General features: G+C 37.6%; 1 protein-coding gene across 1 annotated transcript in view; it reads left to right on the top strand.

The window, feature by feature from the left end:
• BDP1 (B double prime 1, subunit of RNA polymerase III transcription initiation factor IIIB) overlaps nt 1-18,510 on the top strand; it is a 55,566-nt gene extending 37,056 nt beyond the window's left edge. The window contains exons 25-41 of the mRNA XM_009994438.1: nt 234-445; nt 1,291-1,696; nt 3,683-3,799; nt 4,092-4,128; nt 5,645-5,728; nt 6,357-6,588; nt 7,548-7,705; nt 8,342-8,483; nt 9,041-9,227; nt 10,417-10,477; nt 11,962-12,160; nt 13,529-13,745; nt 15,290-15,332; nt 16,212-16,503; nt 17,533-17,541; nt 17,836-18,028; nt 18,382-18,510. Coding sequence (XP_009992740.1) covers nt 234-445; nt 1,291-1,696; nt 3,683-3,799; nt 4,092-4,128; nt 5,645-5,728; nt 6,357-6,588; nt 7,548-7,705; nt 8,342-8,483; nt 9,041-9,227; nt 10,417-10,477; nt 11,962-12,160; nt 13,529-13,745; nt 15,290-15,332; nt 16,212-16,503; nt 17,533-17,541; nt 17,836-18,028; nt 18,382-18,510 — 2,718 coding nt within the window. The remainder of the gene's footprint in view (nt 1-233; nt 446-1,290; nt 1,697-3,682; nt 3,800-4,091; nt 4,129-5,644; nt 5,729-6,356; nt 6,589-7,547; nt 7,706-8,341; nt 8,484-9,040; nt 9,228-10,416; nt 10,478-11,961; nt 12,161-13,528; nt 13,746-15,289; nt 15,333-16,211; nt 16,504-17,532; nt 17,542-17,835; nt 18,029-18,381) is intronic.
• Nucleotides 18,511-19,455: the final 945 nt, after the last annotated feature.

Below are 19,455 nucleotides of genomic sequence, written 5' to 3'. Positions count from 1 at the left end.
TTAATTAGCAGGAACACTGGAAACTCAGTCATCATAGATAATATGATCTAATTGACACTTTTGCTATAGAGCCTGATATTAAAGAAAATGGGAAAAAATGTCCTCAGCTATTGGAGATGACAGCTGGGCATGTTTCAAAGAACCTCAAACTTAGTTCTTCAAATCTTTTTGTCCTCAAAACCAGTTACAAATATTTGGTACCTAATATAGTAGTAATTGTCTTCTCTGTTCAGCAAAACTCTAGTAACATAGTGGAAGCTGCAAAGTTCTCAGAGGCTACAAGAAAACAAAATCTTACAGACTCTGAAGAAACACCATGTAAAAGGCTCAGGCAGGATAACAGTCTTCAGTCTCCAGAAATACCGTCAGAGGGTGAGAGTCAAGTACAACAAGATGATTTTCAGCTTTCTACCTCTCAGGAAAAAAATTCAGACAATCACTCAAGGTAAATCAACTAATTTGGGCTTTTAAGCTCAACTGATTGGTTTTGGCTTTTGTTTTTAAAACAATAATAATTATTAGTCATTTTTCTGCAGTGTGTTGTGAGAGTGTGTGTAGGATGCCAGTCCTTGTGTCTTCCATCTGAGCCCTTCCAGATGCAGGCAAACATCCCTGTGTCTCTTACTGTGCCTGCACCCTCATAAAATGAACACTGTGCTGGAAGTGTCCTCTGCTGCTATTTGCTTCCTGTACCTACTGTTTACTGAGGAGGATGTTACTGGGGGGAAGTTTGGAATTGATGTTAGTACCCAAGGTGCCCATCATCTTGAGGCGAGAAGCAGTAAGCAGCTGATTGTGGAACAGATTGCTGTCTGAGAAACTGGCACAGATAATTAGTTATCCGGTTCTAGTTTCTGGACATTTAGTCTCATCAACTAAAATATCATAATTTTCAGCTCCTGGTATGGTTTTAGCAAAGAGAACTAGAAAGGTTCCCATGATGTAATAAGCATGTAACTTCCACGTCCTTCAAAATGAAAATTAATGAATCCTTTTCTAAACAAAGAAAACTTTATTTTGTAAATTAAATTTTGCAGCTTTCCAGCACTCCAAAACTGCTTCATACATGTATGCAATCAGTACTTTGTGCATACATGAAGAAATTAGGATTTCTGATTAGATGGTACATGGATGTATTTTTACCACTGTAAAGTAAATAGATTATATTGGTGGTGACAGTGATCCATTTTTATTCAGTTAGTTTATTTTTATTTGTAATATCCCTTTTTTTTTTTTTAATATATTTTGGACTTTGTTATTTTTTAAACATACTTTTGTTCTGAACTATAGGAGGCAGTCCAGAAGGTCATCAAAACAGATGGTGCTGCCAAAACATGTCTCGGAGCCAAGACATGCTGCTGCTTCTACCCCTGAATGTGAGGCTGCTTGCAGTGAAAAGGGGAATCAAAGGCAAGAAGTTAAACTTAGTCTTACAAGAGGCAAAAGTTTGAAAACTACACTTAGAAAGAAATCTGGGAAGGAGCACAGAAGTTCAAAGATAACTTTGGTGACCCTCCGGGCTTCTCAAGAGGAGGAAGAGGAGGAGGAGGATGAGGAGGAGACAGATGACTTGGTGCCTGATGATGAAGATGAATGCTTTGCACCAGAGGAAGTAAACAAAGCTCCAGTGTTTGTTCCTATATGTCTGCGATCTCCCAAACCAATTTCTGTTCAGATAGAGGAAACCATGGAGGAGGTATCCTATAGTTCTGTATATCTGCTTTTGTTTTGGTTGTTTAAACAGTTTTTATTTTAATTGTATCGCCGAGTACTTGAGTTTTTTGTCCTGATTTAGTTTATTTTGTGAAGAATAGCATTGAAAGTAGCATGGATGTTACTTCCAGTATTCTGTCACTCTCACAGGAAAGAAGTTTTTTCTGATGTTTGGGTTGAACCTTCTAAGTTGCAGACCATTTTACCCCTTGTTCTGTCACTGCACACAACATCCCTGAATCAACTGCAGCCCATGGAGGACCCTAATTTTTTTACTGTGAGGGTAACAGAGCACTGGAACAGGCTGCCCAGAGAGATTGTGAAGTCTCTGTCTCTGGAGATATTCAAAAGCCATCTGGACATGTTCCTGTGTAATCTACTGTAGGTGTTCCTGCTCTAGGAAGAGCTTTGGACTAGATGATCTTCAGAGCCAATCACTCTGTGATTCTGTTATTGTGATGTTCATGCTCTATCTGTCATGGGCAGATCTATCACAGCCCCATTGATGTTAATGAGACACCATCTACATCTTTATACCTTTTTTCAAAAGCTGTATATTTAGACTCTTCTGTGGACTGTTTGTAGTATTGAAAACTCTGAGCCTAGAGTGTAGGCTTATGTTTGAATTGTACTCTTAGACTAGAGTAAAACCCAAGACTGTAAGACTAGCAAGACCTGCTATTGTATCTGCTAAGACCAGTCCCTACAGAGGAAATGGTATATGTTTTTGTCATCAGGGAACTGATAAGGCCTGGGAACAGGGGGCTCTGTTCAAGGTCTTGAAGGGGATTGTGCTCAAAGGTTTAGATACTTTTCCTATTTTTTTTCCCCTGTCATTCAATGTGACATTTTTGCTTTTTTTTGTCCCTTCTAGCCTGTCTTACCTCAGTGATGTGATTTCACAGCTCTTTTAACTTTGTTCCAAATCTGCTTAACCAACCTGTTCCAGTCACACCTCAGATCTTCACCACCACTTCCTTCCATGCACTCCAGTGTGGTTGTGTTTACTACTGCTAGTCATCTGCTTCTCTTCTCCCATTTAAGTCTTGTTGGGTGTTTATTTGGGGTGGGTTTTTTTTGTCTCCTGAATTAATCACACATTTTTCTCGGGGTGAAATATCAGGAGAACTTAAAGCTCAGTCAAAATACCAGGGGATACTCTACAGAGCAAAAGTGGCAGCAGAGTTGCTCAGAACATTTTGCTGAATCCCTTAATTTCAAAGATGTGAAATATATTACGTGTGGGGATGATGATCAAATTTCCTGGTTTAGCACAGGGGAACCATGAGTACTATTAAGGGATATGGTGAGATACCTGAGGACTTGGCTGTTGTCAAATTCAAATAGATCTGTGGAAAGTATCTGTGAAAGTCGAAGCCTTTGAAAGCTATCCAGATCAAGCAGTGTTTTTCAAACGAACTTCACTGAAAATTTACTAACCTTTCTGCCAAATTGTAAGTCCTTGTTTCTGAAAACATCAAATATCTGAAGTTCTCAGTGAAAACACAGTCTTAAAGAAGGCAGAAAAAAGCGGTAAAATAGTGGGTGGGTGTATTTCCTACTCTTACTTTGGAAAAAGGCTGGACTTTACTTCGTTCCTGAGGACTTAAAAAGCAGACAAAGTGTGAAAACTAACAAAATCCACTTGAAGCAAACAGCCACCATAAAAGATCTCAGCTGGATAACTTAGTTTGGTAGAGTAATAAACAACTAGAAGCAAGCTTGGTCTTAGGTTTTCTAGTGCTTCCAGTTAGTTACAGGTAGCACTACCAGTTCTGCCTCTGGTTCATAGAACTGGTGCCTTCTTAAGTCAGATGGAATATAGTAGGAGACTTGATTTCTGGGGCAGTTCCCACTGAATGTTCAGGATCTGGTAAGCGTATGTGGTTTATAAAAACTGGCATTTGACAGGGTTCCTCTGTTCTTCTTGGGGCCTATGAACTGAAATACTTAAAAATTATTTTTACAGCTGGAAATACCTGTGAATATACCAGATGTGCAGGTGCCTACTGATGTTGAAATTGCCTCTCATGCATCTGTCCAGCTGGTAATACAGACAGAGGAAAAAGTAATAGCCTCAACAGCTGTAAGAATGTCTTTTTTTGTTGTTTGTTTCAAAGCACATACAAAGCTGTGTGGATAGTGTCTGCTTGCCATGTCTTGCTTGTAACATTATAGCTTAATAGATTCTTACCTGTCCCACACAAATATGAGGGACACAGCTATGGCAAAACTGTGTAAGTAAATATTGTTAAACTTTAAAATACCCTTGGAAAGCCAGGGTCACTTTTTGGCAGAAAATTTACCTGTAAGTGTTAGATTAAAATCGTGGATTAATTTTATATAGAACTTTGATATTGTTTTTCTTTTTGTTTAAGGAAATAACCGCACATGAAAATCCAGAGGTGGACAAAGGTAGATATGAAATTGTCTTCTTCATATGTTTCCTGCTAACTTGCTACCAATATGTAGCTGTTCTTACTGGAAATATAGAGTTTTATGTATCTTATAAAAAAAATCCCAAAACTGCTTATGAGATACTGTTTTGGAGGAGTTTTAAATAATTTTCTTTTTTACTGGTCTCTATCAAGTAGCAGGGGGAACCAAGCATTTCAAGGTTCTGTTTCCAGAGGTCAGAATGTGACTTTCAGTCTTATCACTTTCCCATGCACTGATTAGTTGCACCAGAAGAAATCTAAATACATTTTCAATGCATCCTCCTAGGAACCACTGGAAATGGAGCAGACTGCTGTCTTCGTTGAAGGAACGGAAGCCGATTTTGTTCTTTTGATTTATTACATAGAATCATTTTGTTTATAAAAGACCTTACAGATCATAAATTCCAACCTAGCCCTGCCAAGTCTACCAGGCTGTACTATAGCTTTAGAGAATGAAAATGTTTTATTGGATGTGATCTGTTAGTAACAGGCAAAGGGATGTACTCTGTGCAGAGATTAGGAACCAGGAGTCTCAGCTGAGATATGGATCCACACTATTTCTTAGGAATTTCTGTAATTAAACTGTTACCAGTTTCTTTTCCATTGGTGACGGGCTGACCTTGTCTGAGTGTGAGATGTCCACCCAGCTGCTCTCCCACTCCTCCTCAACTGAATGACAGGATAAAATTGAAATGGAAAGGCTCCTTTGTTGATATAAAGACAAGGAGATCACTAACCCAAATAGATTAAAGTTGGAGAAAACTAAGAATTTATTGCCAAACAAAATAGAGTAGGCTTCTGAGAAACAAAGACAAAAACTAAAGCACCTTCTCCTCCCTGCCTTTTTAAGCCCAACTTCATGCCTTCATTTCCTACTCCTCTGCCTAACCCTGCACAGCACAGAGAGATAGGGTATGGGTGTTGCAGTCAGTTCCTAACATTTAACCTCCATTGCTTCTTCTGCTCACATGCTTCTGCTCCCATGTGGGGCCCTTCTTATAGGGTAAAGTCCTTCAGGATAAGTCTGCTATACCATGGGTTCTCTACAAGGTCTCCTCCACAGGTTAAAGGGAAATCCCTGCTCCCATGGATGTAGCACCTCCTCTCCCTCCTTTACCGACTTTGGTGTTCGCAGGGTTGTTTATGACAACCTTTTCCCTTGTTTTTGTCTCCTGTGCAGTGTTTTCCCCTTTCTTAAATATATTTGTTTCCCAAAGGTGCCACCATTTTGGCTGACAGGCTCAGTTGTGTCCTTCAGTGGGTCAGTGGAAACAAGTGTGTCCAGGGTATCCCCCCCTGCTGCCAACACCTTTACCCAGTACACTATTAAAGGGATTAATGTTGCTGCTCAGTGCTTTTACAATAGTTTAAATTTAGTGATGGGAATTGCTGAGTGTTCAAAGCAACTTGGTCCATAAAATGCTTTTTGAATATAGATAAGTGGATTTCTGGTTCATCACCTTGTGATTTTTAACGTGCAAACAACTTCGCAGGAATCAATGATGGAAGCACTGAAGCTGCTATGACTTTACTTGCAATGGGTGACCCAATGTTCCAGTTAAAAACAAGTACTGAAGGTATGATCTGTTTTATAGTACAAAGCCTTGCTTGTACTTTCTGGGTCCACCTGAGGAGGGAGGCAGCAGGAGCTGCAAAGCTCTTCCAGGTGCTACTGTGTAGCAGTAGATCAAGTATCTTTTATGCTGTTAGTCCTGATGAGTTATAACGTGTAGTGAGGCCAAGCAACATGAGTTGGTTGGATAAAGTAAGACACCTTGCTGGATTCTGCCAGCTGCATCACTGTGCTAGAAAGATGTTTCTGAGGCCAGTTCAGACATGTTCGAATCAATTTGGTCATATTAATTGGACAAAAGAAAGGAATTGGACTTCAGTGGCCTAACAGTTATCAGGCCTTTAACTGGAAGCATAGCTTTTTCCACTTAATGAACTACAACCTGAAATTACCTTCGTTTATTTGAGTTTTTAATAGACTTCTATCTAGAATGTATCAGCTTTTATTGATTGAATGCACAGTTAGCAAATGTCTGATCTTAGCACTGGATTTACCTGGGATTTGCATCTTTGAAGAATGCAAACTTTGTTAAATGAGGTTTGAAATTGAGTATCAGTAAAATAGTTTAATGTATATGCCAAACCTGAATCTTCTAAATAAAGCTTTTCTATTCTGTTTATTTTTCTAACCAGAATGGACACATGTGTTGCCTGCTCAAGATGAGTTGAACATGGTGGATGGCCTTGTAACCCACACCTACTCCAAAGAAAACAGAACTCCTAGTCAGTATTTACTTTCTTCAGACACTTCTACCAAGGAATTGGTCTCTCCTGAAGATGGAAGCAACATTAATGTAGAGGATCAAAGCACTGGCATAAGAATAGGTGTTGAAGGATATTTTGAGGAAAATGCTACAGATAACAGGTTAAATTACTGTTTCATTTTCTTTAGGGAGAGAGATTCTGCTACTTTGGCTAGGTTCTTTCTGGCATTTCCATTGAATTGCAAGCAGTCTTGCTTTAGCAAAGGTTTCTCTGTTTATGTAGTCGGTGTGTGACCTGGAAAACCTCTGTTGTCTGTTTCTTAGGACTTTTATGAGATGCTTATATAATTTTGGGGATGTAGAACTAGTTCTCCACTCCTGAAGTTTACTCTAGTGGGAAAGAGAGCAAGATTCAAATTTAGCTGTTATGGATCACTGATAATTACCATTATCTTTTTCCCAAAGTACTTTGCAGCTAATAAGGCCAGAGCACACTGCTTAGGAGTCACTGCTGTTGTAGATCAAGAAACCTGTTGATCTTCTGTCATTGTGGTTTTTAATGCTTTATATATTTGATTTTTTTATTTTGTTCAAGAATTTGTGAATGTTGAAACAGCTTGATAGAAAACCTTTTCAGAAAAAATCTGTTGGTTATCAAATTGAATTATTTAACTTGTCAATTGCTTGAACAAACTATCAGATTATATGCCTATGAAAAATTATAATCAAAGGTATTTTACTTCTAAGTCTATTCATTCTTTTGTTATATTATTAACCAGAACTTACTCCTGCGTGATTAGTGTTAGGTTTCTGGTATTTTCATGTTTTTTTTAAGAATTCAATTATTTTTTATGAAGGTAGAGAACATCCCAGTTTGCAGTATCTGCCTGTTTGCATTCCCAGATTTATTTATTTATTTTGTTCTGCCATATAGTCTTCTGTCTCCCCTGACAACTGCAGCCTGTATTCCAGGTCTTCATCATCTTACCTACTCTGTTGCTTTTCTCTGCACAGTGGTGCAGAGAAAAAAATTTCTTTGTCAAAAATATTAATTTTATCTCACAAATAACTGTCAAAAATCAAGAACTACACCGATGGGATTTTTCCTTTTTCCTTGCAGGTGTAGCTCTTTGCCTGTGGTGAATAGTATGAGACTGACACAAGGCAGACTCCTGGAGCCTGAGCCAGGCTTTGGAGTACTGCAGTCCAATGAAACTGTAGTTCAGGAGTCACTCGATACAAATGTGCATGTGGAACAACTAGAGCAAGTTCAAAGTGGTAAGCCTGTTTCTTATCCTAGGGTTCTCTAAACGGTCTCTTCTGTTGGATTCACATCTCTTTGTGAAATGAAACTAAGCTGAATGTTGTCTTCACTTTCTGTCCATGTTCACAAATGGTGCATCACCACTGTAATTTAGGACACTCATTTATGGTATAGTTTTATGTATAAATGTACCTTCATTGTAAAATTAAATTAAATCCAAGTAGCAGGAAAGCCCTTAAATTACTGCACTGCTAATTACAGAAATACAGTACAATACAGTGTACTTTTTTCTATTGTAACTGTCTTTCCCTTCTATTAAAACCAGAAGAGGAGGTATACAGAATTGTTTTGGTATTCTTAAAGCATTTAGAAAAAATGGTGGTCTTCAAACTTTTAGTTATCTTCATATCACTGGCAAAATGCACAACATAGCAAAAGCAAGATGACATAGATGTATGTATGTCTCAACTATATAAGAAATGTTTATAGATGCAGCAAAATGGTTAATATTTTTCTGGTGTGTTTGTGTATACACATCTACATAATACGTTTTAATATAAAAAAGCTTGTATGTAAAAATAATATGCATATATATATATACATTCACACAAACACAAAATTATTTTCAATTTTACTTTTATGTGCCTTAGACTCTACACCCCCGAGAGGTGCTGCAGAAGTGCACAAGGTGGAACTAGAACAGGTGAAACCAGCTGCAGGTGATGCTTCAGTTCTTCATGATTTTGCAGCTAGAAGTACAGAACCTTTCAAGCAAGCAAACAAAACTGAGAGGTAGGAAGATTGATCAGTTAATATTGACTTTATTCCTGAGTCTCATTATGTATGTCTAGTCCATGTGTAATATCTGTCTGTGATGGAAACTGCTTACAGATACTGTCTGTGTTCATGCACATGAGTGCTGAGTTTATGCTTTTATTTGAAGGTTTTTCTCTCTTGCATGTGGTCCGACACCTTTTAGAGATAAAACATTAATTTGCGTTTGCTGGTTCAGAGCTTAGTAATCACCTTGCTGCTTAATTGTCTCCCATGAAGGTGCATCTCAAAGGAAATGTGAAGGAGTTGATCAGTTTTGAAGTGGTAATGAGCTTGTCATGCTTTTAGTAGTAAAGTCTCAATTAGTGGTGTTGGGGAGGCTTTTTCCTGAAGTACTTTATGTACACTTGTTTGAAGATTACACATTTTGTTTAGTAGAGTGATGTAGTTTTTAAACGTGTCCCATTTCTCTGTCACTACATAAGCTTAACAGAAAATAAATAAATGTACTGAATTTACCCTATGCACAGGGTATCTTAAATTGGATTCAAATTAAGTAGATATGTAACTTACAGAACAGAAAAAGAGATGAGAGATGCTTGTGGAAATTCAGGAGATTTAAGACCTGTAACTGCATCACCAAAACCCGGAAAGTCTCACCTTGGATTAGAGGAATATCCAAATCAAAGTTCTGTGGATGGACTTCCTGAGCAAAACCCTTGTCCTCCTGAGTACAATATATGCACAATCAACTTTACTCAGGTAAAGAACTTAATTTGATTACAGTCTAGAAGCACCTAGTTTCTGAAATTCTGTAAAGGAAGAGGTTTTCAGTGCAAATGTACTTAGCCGTTTTAGAACTGGTACTTCAGCTAGTGAATGAAACATTCTTTTTTGCAAAGGCATAACCAATCATTCAGACCAACTTAATCTTTGCAAACACTGGTTTATAGCATATGAGCAATGAGTGATGAATAGATTAGCAAAATTGTGAGCGATTTTTAAGAATTTTGATAGACAAAATTACCTAGGATTCATGTATTTATTCAGTCTGACCTCTTATGGGTATATTTGTTAAAATTAAGTGAAAGTGTAACAGCATTTTCATTGCCGTCTTCATTTGTTTTTTTTAAAGCACTTCATGCCTTGCTGCGCTCTTTTCCATTGATTTCAAAACCCAGTTAAGAGTTTTACATTTCTGTTATTATGGGCAAACTGTATCTTTTATATCCATTTCTTTGCAGTGGTTTGTGTCATCTCTGTGCTAATATAAACGAGAAGTACCTTATTTCTTCATGAGAAAAAGGTTCATTCTCAGTTGCCTCAGGTTTTTTAGTGTTGCCTGAGATCAGTCTACATGTAGTTACAGTGGGAACAGCTGGTGGTTAGTAGCTTGTTGGCCCAGTACAACCTGTTGATGTGTCAAGGTTGATCTCATGTTAGAAGAAGGTACAAGAATTATTTGGCTTTTACAGGACTGGCAGAGAGTGTGAAAAGAGGCAAATTGCAGTGGAGTTTTCCTGCTTTTAGGAAAGGTACATGCCATAAAAGGGAAGGGATAGGTGAGTTGCAGAGCCTGGTGTTTTTCTTTGGCACTCAGGGGTGTTGTAATGGTTGGGGGAGTTTGTGTTCTTAGTTTCACTGAGCAATTTATAAAGTGAGTCATCTCTGACAGAGTTGTGCTGTAGAAAGTATAAATTTATTTTGACAAACCATTAATTCAGATGATGAGCTGCATATAAATTTTATGTTGCCCAACTGTTTCTTGTCCCAGTCAGGCTAATCTTTTAAGATAGGATGGCTAGAAATAAAAGCTGACAAAACGCAATTATGATGATGTCATTAAAGTTTTTTGGTTCTTCAGCATTTGACATGCTTTGTTTCTTTCCTATTTACTAGATTTATCTCTCAGAATTATTAACTTGTTTTATTTCAAATGTGTTATTTCTAGGAGGAAGCTGGCCCTCAGGATTCTCAACAACAGTGCATAAGCAGCACAGAAGAGACTCCAGGTACAATGTGCTAATAGAATAAGTTGGCAGATCTTGCAATTACACAAAGATGGATCAAAAAAACCTTAAAATGTTTTAATTGTCATGATGAATCAATCTATTTCATTAAGAAAAACAGTGAACCACAGCAAAGTGCCATTCCCCTCCCTAGGCTCTTTCATTAACACAAACTAGACTTGGGAACTTTTTGAATGGCACTTTATTAAGCTTAAATATCAGTGGAAGGGAAACTTCTTGCTCTCTCCTTACTGTGAGCTCCTGCTGCTTACCTTGTGCTAGGTTTAGCACTTGCTAGCTCCCTTTATGAGTCTCTGACTCACCTATCCATCAATAATTGAACATGACAGAGAGAGAGAACCTGTATGGTTTTCCAGTGGCTTAATGCAAGAGGCTAATGAAGTTGTCAAGTGAATTCCAGTGTCAGAGTTGTGTGAGCAGGAGAGGTGGACTGCACGAGTGTGGAGCAGGTGAGAAAGGAGAAGAGGGGAAGAAGGATGAAGACAACCAGACTTCCCTCTTTAGCAGACTAACTCCTAACTGATTAGATGTGACAAAAGTTATTAAGCTGATGGCTGCTTTTCCCTTTTAAACAAAATGAAATTGAGCTGCTCTCGAACCGAAAATCACTGTCATAACCCCAGCATCCTGCCTCAGCATGGGAACTACACTCCAAAGTTGTAACTCCTGAGCATGTACAGAAGATAGGGCTTACACTTTTTCTTAGGTATCTGTTGTTAGGCTCTGTTATTACAAGGATCTTGGGACAGAGCATCTTAAACTATCTTTATTTATAAGCAAAAACATAAGGTTTGAGTAACAGAAGTTTTGCATCATGAATGGGTGTTGCCTTAAGTAATGGAGCAGCACTGTTGTTTACAGTCTTCTGACAACTCTACAAATCCCCTCTCCGTGTTCATTCTAATGGATGGCAGTTAGCAGTTATCTATTGATGTCCATGTGTTGACTAAATTATTGTTTTTCATTTATTAAATTCAAAACTATACTTCTTAAGTACTCTTCTGCAAGTTGGTAGTGAAGGAAAAAGAACTTGTGTTTATTGTAAAAACAGCAGATTCCTTCCATTTAAAGAAGTAACTCTTAATGCCTGACAGTTTCAATTAAAGACATTGAGTGATTTGACCACTGTTACACAAGTTTAATTAAAGAGCAAATTGTTCTTTAATGCTAGAACACCCATTAGAAAAAGCTCCATCCCTACTAGACGTTTTTAATATTCTTCATTCTAAGTGGTAATCAGGACTCCACTGCAATGAAAAGGCTCCAGGGGGTGATGATGTGTGTATCTCATCTAAAAAGAAAGTAAGCATTTTGTCTTAAGGACAAAGACAAAAATGTCTTAAAGTGCCATTTTCCTTGGAGAAATGGGTGCCTAAAATTTAATTACTCAGGGTAGGGAAGGCATGAAAAGAACAGTGTTAATTTCAAACTGGAGTAATAGATTTTTGTTATTTATTTCCCTGAAGAAATTACAGTAGCAAGTGTTGATCATAGATGTCCAGAGGAAGAACAGACATACATTTTAACATTGGTGGAAATTCCAGCTGACTCAAAAGACTTTGGTGCATCTGCTTTGCTGGAACCAACTTCAGAACCACTGCTGCCAGCCCCAATACTTATCAGTCCAATAAATGCAAGTGAAACAAACGTGACTGAAATTGAGAGGTAAATGCTTTATTTCTGAGCACTTTTTGTAAATGTTGATTGTTCCCTGGATGTTTGTTACAGATTAGAGCTTTTCAAAAGATTAAATGCAAGAGGTAATAATTTTGGCAGACTGGTCAGAGAATTAAGAAAGTGAAAAGGGCTCTAATCAGATTTCAGGAAGATCTCATCAGGGGTTAAAAGTTAGTGGTTTAGTTAGCTGGGATTTTGGTGTCAACCTTAATTCTGATTTATCCTTTGAAAGTCTTCCATTTTAGTAGAAGTCATTTGTCCAGCCTGAATCTATTCTGCCATTGGTACTTAGAATGAAAAGTTACTGAAATGAAAAATCTAAGGATGGTTGCATTTTTACTGTACTCTAACTGTCTTGTAAAGTAGAGGTTCATGAATTTTTTTCCAGATTTTTAGTGTAGGTGGTCTTCTGAAGAACATTATGAACAGTGGTAATAAATTCAGAAATCACTCTCATGAGGTTGTGCCATGTTCAAAAGGCAGAAGAGCTGAAAAAGAAAAATTACTCACCATAATAATAGCTGGTTTGCAGTAACGTGATACAAAGGGGTTTCGTTTCTTTTACAAGGAGTACTCAATTCCATGTGACAAAAGTGTTATTTCAGCATTACAGTTGAAGAAAGTGAACATCGAAGGCAAAAGGCATTCTGAAGAATAGGAAGTGTTGCAAAGTTGTAAAAAACCTATTATTATTAGTGTAAGTCTTCAGATTGTAACTAGAGGTGTGATGTATTGTGGCGACCTTGCCCTGTGACATCAGATGTTAATGTCATTCCCTTAGTTATTGAAAGGATTAGAGCTTTGAGTGACTTTTGGCTACACAATGTAAGAAGTCTAACACCTGTGGAACTATGGATGATAGAACTGTTGCCAGGCCAAGTTAGGGTACATCTTTCTCACTGTTCCCTTACTGCTTTACTGTGTTTCCCTAGTTCCTGCTGCTTTCCTAGGTGCTTTGCTGTTTTTTGAGATCATGCTGGGTGGGTTATGGGGGCGTGTGGAATGGTGTGGAGGGTGGGGAAGAAAATTCAACTGTGCATATAAATGCCACTGTATTTTAGGATTTTCTAGGACAGTTGATCAGTTGCCATACTTCTACGTGTTATGAAAATATTGAGTTCAGAGCGACTTCTGAAGTCACTAGATTTTATTATGACTAGAAAAACTCAATTCTCTAACTCAAGACAGCACAGCGAGATGTTTACGTAGTAGCAATAGTACATTTGAATTTAATATTTGCCTTAAGCAAGAAATAGTGTCTTGATAGATCCATGTGTAATTTCCATGCAGAAATATTACAGAAGGTGAGTTTTGTCTTGTTGTACAGTCACAATAATTACTTTTATATATAAACAGCATTGGATCCTTGACAATTGCAACTGATGAATTTGCTGCACCTTTAAACACCAGTGTGGAAACCACACAACTAGAGTGTTTATCAGTGGAGCCCGTTCCATATCTGCAGACAACTCAAAAAAGGCCAGCTGCTGAGCTTGAAGAGAATTATTTTCCTCCTGCCAAGAAAGCTGTGTGTACTGTTGTAGAGGAGAGTAACCTGGAAACCACATACAAGGTGAGGTGCTAATTTGGTGAGTCTTGCATAGTGTAGATGTGTAACATGTCATAGAGAATTTCTGCCTATGTTTATAATTTAATGGTGTCCCTTGCTTAAAAATGTACTGCCTGTACAACTTAAAAGGAAAATCAACATCCTGTCCTGGTTTCACTGGGGTAGAATTATAGAATCAATTTTTTCTTGAGGGAAGCTGAAATTTTTTAGTAGACTGCAGCACTCAATTCTGTGAGAACAAAGTTGGTAAGACACTTAGTTTTAGTTTGTTGCCAGCCATGGTATGTGAGTTCCCACAGTGATCAAGGTCTCTAGCAGTGTTTAGCTAACCAGGTGCTAGGGCTGGGAGGTGTGATGCCCAGAGCAGCTGATCCAGACTGGCCAACTGTAGTATTCTATACTGTAAACATCACTTCCCACAGTGATCAAGGTCTCTAGCAGTGTTTAGCTAACCAGGTGCTAGGGCTGGGAGGTGTGATGCCCAGAGCAGCTGATCCAGACTGGCCAACTGTAGTATTCCATACTGTAAACATCACTCTCACTATAAATTGAGATGTTTGCTGGGGATGAATCTCTTCTTCAGTGGCTGCCAGTCCTGAAGGGTCTTGTCCATCCTTCTGTCCCCAAGGCCTGCTTACTTTCCTGTTTGCTCTGACCATCATGCTCTTGTTGGAGCTGTGATGCTCACAGTGTTGGACATCTGGCATTCACTGCTGGGAGCACACAGCTCGTGACTGCTGTATGGGCTGAGTATGAGTTTGTATTTCATATTGGTTCTGCAATTAATAGTAGTTATTTTTTGTTTTATTAAATCTGGCTTTTATTGCAACCTGTGATTCATTTTGAACTTTACAACCGTTTTTGGGCTGTTGATTTAGTATTAACTTTTTGGTGAATCTGTAGGCTCTCAAGATTTTTTTATTAGGCTTCCTATTAGGCAGACTGGTAATATGTCTTACTTGGTTAATTCGCCACAGCCTTTCCTACAATGGCATTGCAGGAGAGGAAACTGGATGTATGTTGTATGACTGGCAGGCTGTCTGGCTGCATTGAATGATGTTGTGATTCCTCATGGTGTCTGTTACATAAAGAAGTTGTTAGATGTGTTCCTACCGTTTTTTAACATAGCAAATACTTAAAAGAGCAAACTGCTAATAAAAACTGTCCAGCATGCTTTCTTCTGTGCCTTTAGAATATGACCAGGACTGTGGCAGTGACTACCATACATTTTTGTGAGGTAGTCTAAGACTGTAGTGTGTCTGGGTGAGGGAATGGGTGATAATTCTTTACATGATTCAGAGAGCTTTTCTAGGAAGGACTGGATAGCAATCCTCTTCCTTATTTGACCTCTCATCTTGACATCCCTGTCTTGAGTTATTTGTCATAAGCACCATAAATGATGGATGATACCAAACTAAAGATGAGTTAGTCTTCTGTATCACTCATGTTCTTAGAACTGTACATACTGGGTAAGACTTTATCGACTTTCATTATTTCTTCTATATTGAGAGAAATAGAGAAATAACTTTTTTCTTTTTTAAATACAGGGTTATTCAATTAAATCCACAGATGCTTCAACGATAGCTTCTGGTAGGTAAACTTAAAGTTGTAAAGCATATAGAATACATGTAAATGTGTTGTAATAATGCATTATTCATCATGGTTTACTAGTGATCATTATTGTGCTAAGTAGTTCTGGCTGAGACTATCTAACATGAAAGTAGAAACAAGTTCTCCCAGTAATTACCTAATATCACCATTCCGTGTTTTCTGCTATAAACTACATGTGTTAGATTACACAACTGGCTGTTAATTTAATAATGATTCTAAAAACATTGCTGCTGCTAGTCTGTTAGTGAAATTTTGGAGTTTATTTGACTAAATATGGTGTATTTTCTTCAGCAAATATTTCCACCTGCTGGAGAGCACTAATAACCAAAGATATTTTACCCATACTTTGCCAAAATAGTTTTAGATCTATTTTGTATTTATCTTTTAAAAAATGCCCAATATAATTGTTTGAAAGCTTAATCTGCCTCTGAAGAATCAGAGGGAAAGCAGAATTGCTGACAATGCAATATTCAGTGATCTGAGTCTGTGAAGGGTTTGGGAACACTACTTTTTGGCCCTGAAAAAACTTTAAAGAGAAATTGTAGAAGCTTAAACAGCTAGAGGACTTGACTAAGTTCTACAGTGTGCTGTAAAGGAGGGGGTGGTAGCGTGTGTTTTATGAAACCAGACTTCCACCAGCTTTCCCCCATAACATCTGTAAGATCTTACAGACTTCAGAAGCAGACTGTGAACTTCTAATTCTTAGTAATAATTTTTAAAAAAGTTACAAAAACTGAACAAAAAAAATCAAGCCTTTTCTTGTAATACTGCAAGCCATCTTAACATGCATGCTGTGGGCTGTTGTGTTGTCACTGAAGTTAAATAACTGAAATCCTTGACTCTCAACTCCTTTTACAGGGAATCCTTTTCAAAAAACGGAAGCTTCAGCAAAAGAAACAATATATACCTCTGTGTTGGTGTCTGAACCTGTGTCACCACAACCTGAGAGAAGCCAGCTAGAGACTTTAGAGAATGAAGCAAAAACAACAGCTGCGAATTCAACATTTAGACAGGAAGAAGAGATGACATCTAGATTAACCTCTAATAGAAAAGAAATAAGTGGCCAAGAAATGCAGGGAAATGGGCATGAATCTGAACAGTTGGAACATACTGAAAGCCTGGCATCATCTTCAAAAACTCCATTACTCAGGTATTTCTGCAATAGTATTTTGTCAGCCTTTTCTATTAAAAAAGGCATTTTCACATTGAGGTTTTTGAGATTTTTTTTCCACTTAGTATTACAAGAAGGGCAGTACCATTGTTTCTGACTTAAGTGCATAGATGTTACAGTATTTATCCTCTACAGCAAATTAGAAAGGATCAAACTGTCAGCTTTGAAATTTGAATTATTTTACTGAATTAGTGGATTGACCAAGGGATACTATTTATGTATGGGCTGTCTGGTTATAGACACTTACAGATGCCTTTTGTGAGGCAGACGTCTCTTGGCTATGATATGGATTAAGGGTAGTTGTTTTCCTTAGTTCAGTTTAATGTTGGGATATATACACCTATCCATTTGTTTTGATGTTTGTCCTTCTGTCAGTAAGATTTGTTACTGATATAGTATGCAACACACTGGATTTTTAGTACTAACTTAAGATGTGTCATTTCCCCAAAGGAGTTTCAGCCTTGACAACTCAGAGGATATTCCTCTGGCATTGTTTTAATACTCCTTTTTTGTAATGTTTAAGTGTTTGAGTTACTGCTCTCTTTTGCTCTTGTGCTTACTGTTTTTGATTGTGGTGCTCAACTGGTCTCTTCTGATCTTGTTGTTTACTCTTTCATTATGCTTCTCTGAGTTCTAAAACTGGTTATTTGTACCTGGGACATTCACAGCAATTGGGTAATGATGTGTTAACATTGGCATCCTTGCTTTAAAGTTTACTTTCTAAATTGCAAACTCTTAATAACATGTAAAGTTGGTAATCTCAATACTTCACTCATCACTGTGACTTTGGTAAATTCACTCGTACTAGGTATGATTCCGTTTATTGGCTGCTGCAGGTGATCTTCTTTCTGGTGTTTAAGATGGTCTACTGTGGTATCATCACCGTGAATGAGATGGTGTTTTTTCCACTGATTACATGAAGGATGCTTTTTTCATTCTTTAAGAGTATGTCTTCATTCCTCTTGGAATCTCTGAAGATCTGGTAGTTTTTTACAAGCTCCAGTTTAGTAGCAAGAAGTAGGTTCCTGTTGTCAGGGTTAAAGATTGTCAAGAGTCTCTTAACATTTTGAAAAACCCTTGTGCCAGAAATATTCAGCAATACAAAAGACTTTCTCAGAATTACTTTTTCTTTTTTTCTTAAAATATTCATAGATCTCAGAGGTGTGTGTTTCCTGTGTAATGAGTTGGATTTCTGTGGTGCTACTTCCATTTTACTTGTATGGAGCAATCCTATAACATCTGGATTGTATTTCTTTTTAACAGGTGTGGACGAAAACCATTGGGATTTTTATCTTTAATTTGCAAACAAAGTAGTTCTAAATCTGCAGAAGATACCAAAAGGAATAAAGATAAGATCCCAAAGCCTCGAATCGTGACTCCAAAGCGAAGTCTAAAAAGACCTGGTCCATCCACTGAGGGTGACAGGGGATCATGTTCCCTTCCCTCTACAAGCACATCGTCATCAGTGGAGTATGAGAATGTAGTTGCTGATTCTGCAGTTACGGTACATGTTTACTTTTGAATGCCCTTGCATTTTTCAGATGTGAAGAAGGGGGAACAAGTTATTTCAGAATTGGGTAGGTGGGCTTGTTGTGTTCACGTTTTGAGACGGATACTTGTTCCAGTGACTAAATTCCAACTTGTGCATGTGTAGGAAACTTAAAAGGGTACTAAGTTGTTTTTAAGCTGCACATGTATCTACTTGTTTTCCAGTTTCAAAAAACTTTGCATTTTTTGTATAAACTTTCTATCTAAATTGGAAGCTCAAGTGCATATACGTATATACATACACACACACACGCTCACAGACATAAACAGATTAAGACTATTAAAAGCAACTTTTTCTTTTTCTACTAGGTTCCAAGTAATGAGCCATCTGAGAGGCTGCCCCTTTGTGCTAAAGGTCAAGAGAAGGAAGAAGAGCCAACCAGAATCTCTGAGTATTTTTTCAGTGACATCTTTATGGAAGTGGATGATTCAGAGTAGCAAATTTGCTTTATAAAGTTGTGGGATCTGAGAGTATGATGCAAAAAGAAAAGGGTATTTTTAAGAAGTTCTGATTTGTTCTGATGTTCATTCTGCTACACTTGCTATCAGCCAAGCCGTTGTTCATAAATTCAAGATGAAGCAATCTGGACACATTTAAAATGTTGACATAATCTAAACTGCTACATTTATGTCATGGGACCAGACCAGCAGCTTCTGGTTTGTATTTTCATTTGGTTTAGATGTAGATCATGGATGCATGAGTATCTACCAGAAAAGTGCAATGAAAAAATACTTAACCTTGTGACAAGTATCCTTTTGAATTTAAATGCATTAATTTAAATGCACACGTGATTTTAAATGGTATACAGGTCCTTACTTCTTTAAGTGAAGTATGTTATGTTAGTATGTTAGAAGGAAGAGTGAACCCTTTATGTATAGTATAATCTCTATAGATCAGGATACAATTTCTGGAAGTAGTGTAGTAAATGCACAGATATGTTCAGCACTGCAGGTATTTTTATTAGCATCTCCAAATTACATATTTTTGTAAGAGTTTTTAATTACATAAAGCAAAAGATCTTAAACTGAAAAGCCAAATGGGTTTAGTTCCTTGTAAATTTGTTGAGAACAATCGGAAAAACACTATTTACTAGAAGATGCTACACAGTGTTAATCTTTGCAACTGTCCCACTGGAGTGTAAGTGGCTACTGTTTCCTAGCATAAATGCTAATTTCCTTCTAAATTTGAAAACAAGGAGATAGATGCCAATTTTTTCCTCGATTTTACATGCAAGTCTTTCTATCTCTATTGACTTCCTTGGCTTCCCTGTGCAAAGTAGCACAAGAGACTGGATTTATACCATAAGCATACAATGTGGTTGCTGTGAGGATTTGCTACTTTGAAGCAGTTGAATTTTAATGGTTTTCCTCATGTCTGCTTGT

The sequence above is a fragment of the Chaetura pelagica genome, unplaced genomic scaffold, assembly GCF_000747805.2.
Source record: "Chaetura pelagica isolate M959 unplaced genomic scaffold, ChaPel_1.0 scaffold920, whole genome shotgun sequence".
NCBI lineage: Eukaryota > Metazoa > Chordata > Aves > Apodiformes > Apodidae > Chaetura > Chaetura pelagica.
The sequence above is the reverse complement of the archived record's forward strand: the minus strand, read 5'-3'. Positions and strand labels throughout refer to the sequence as shown.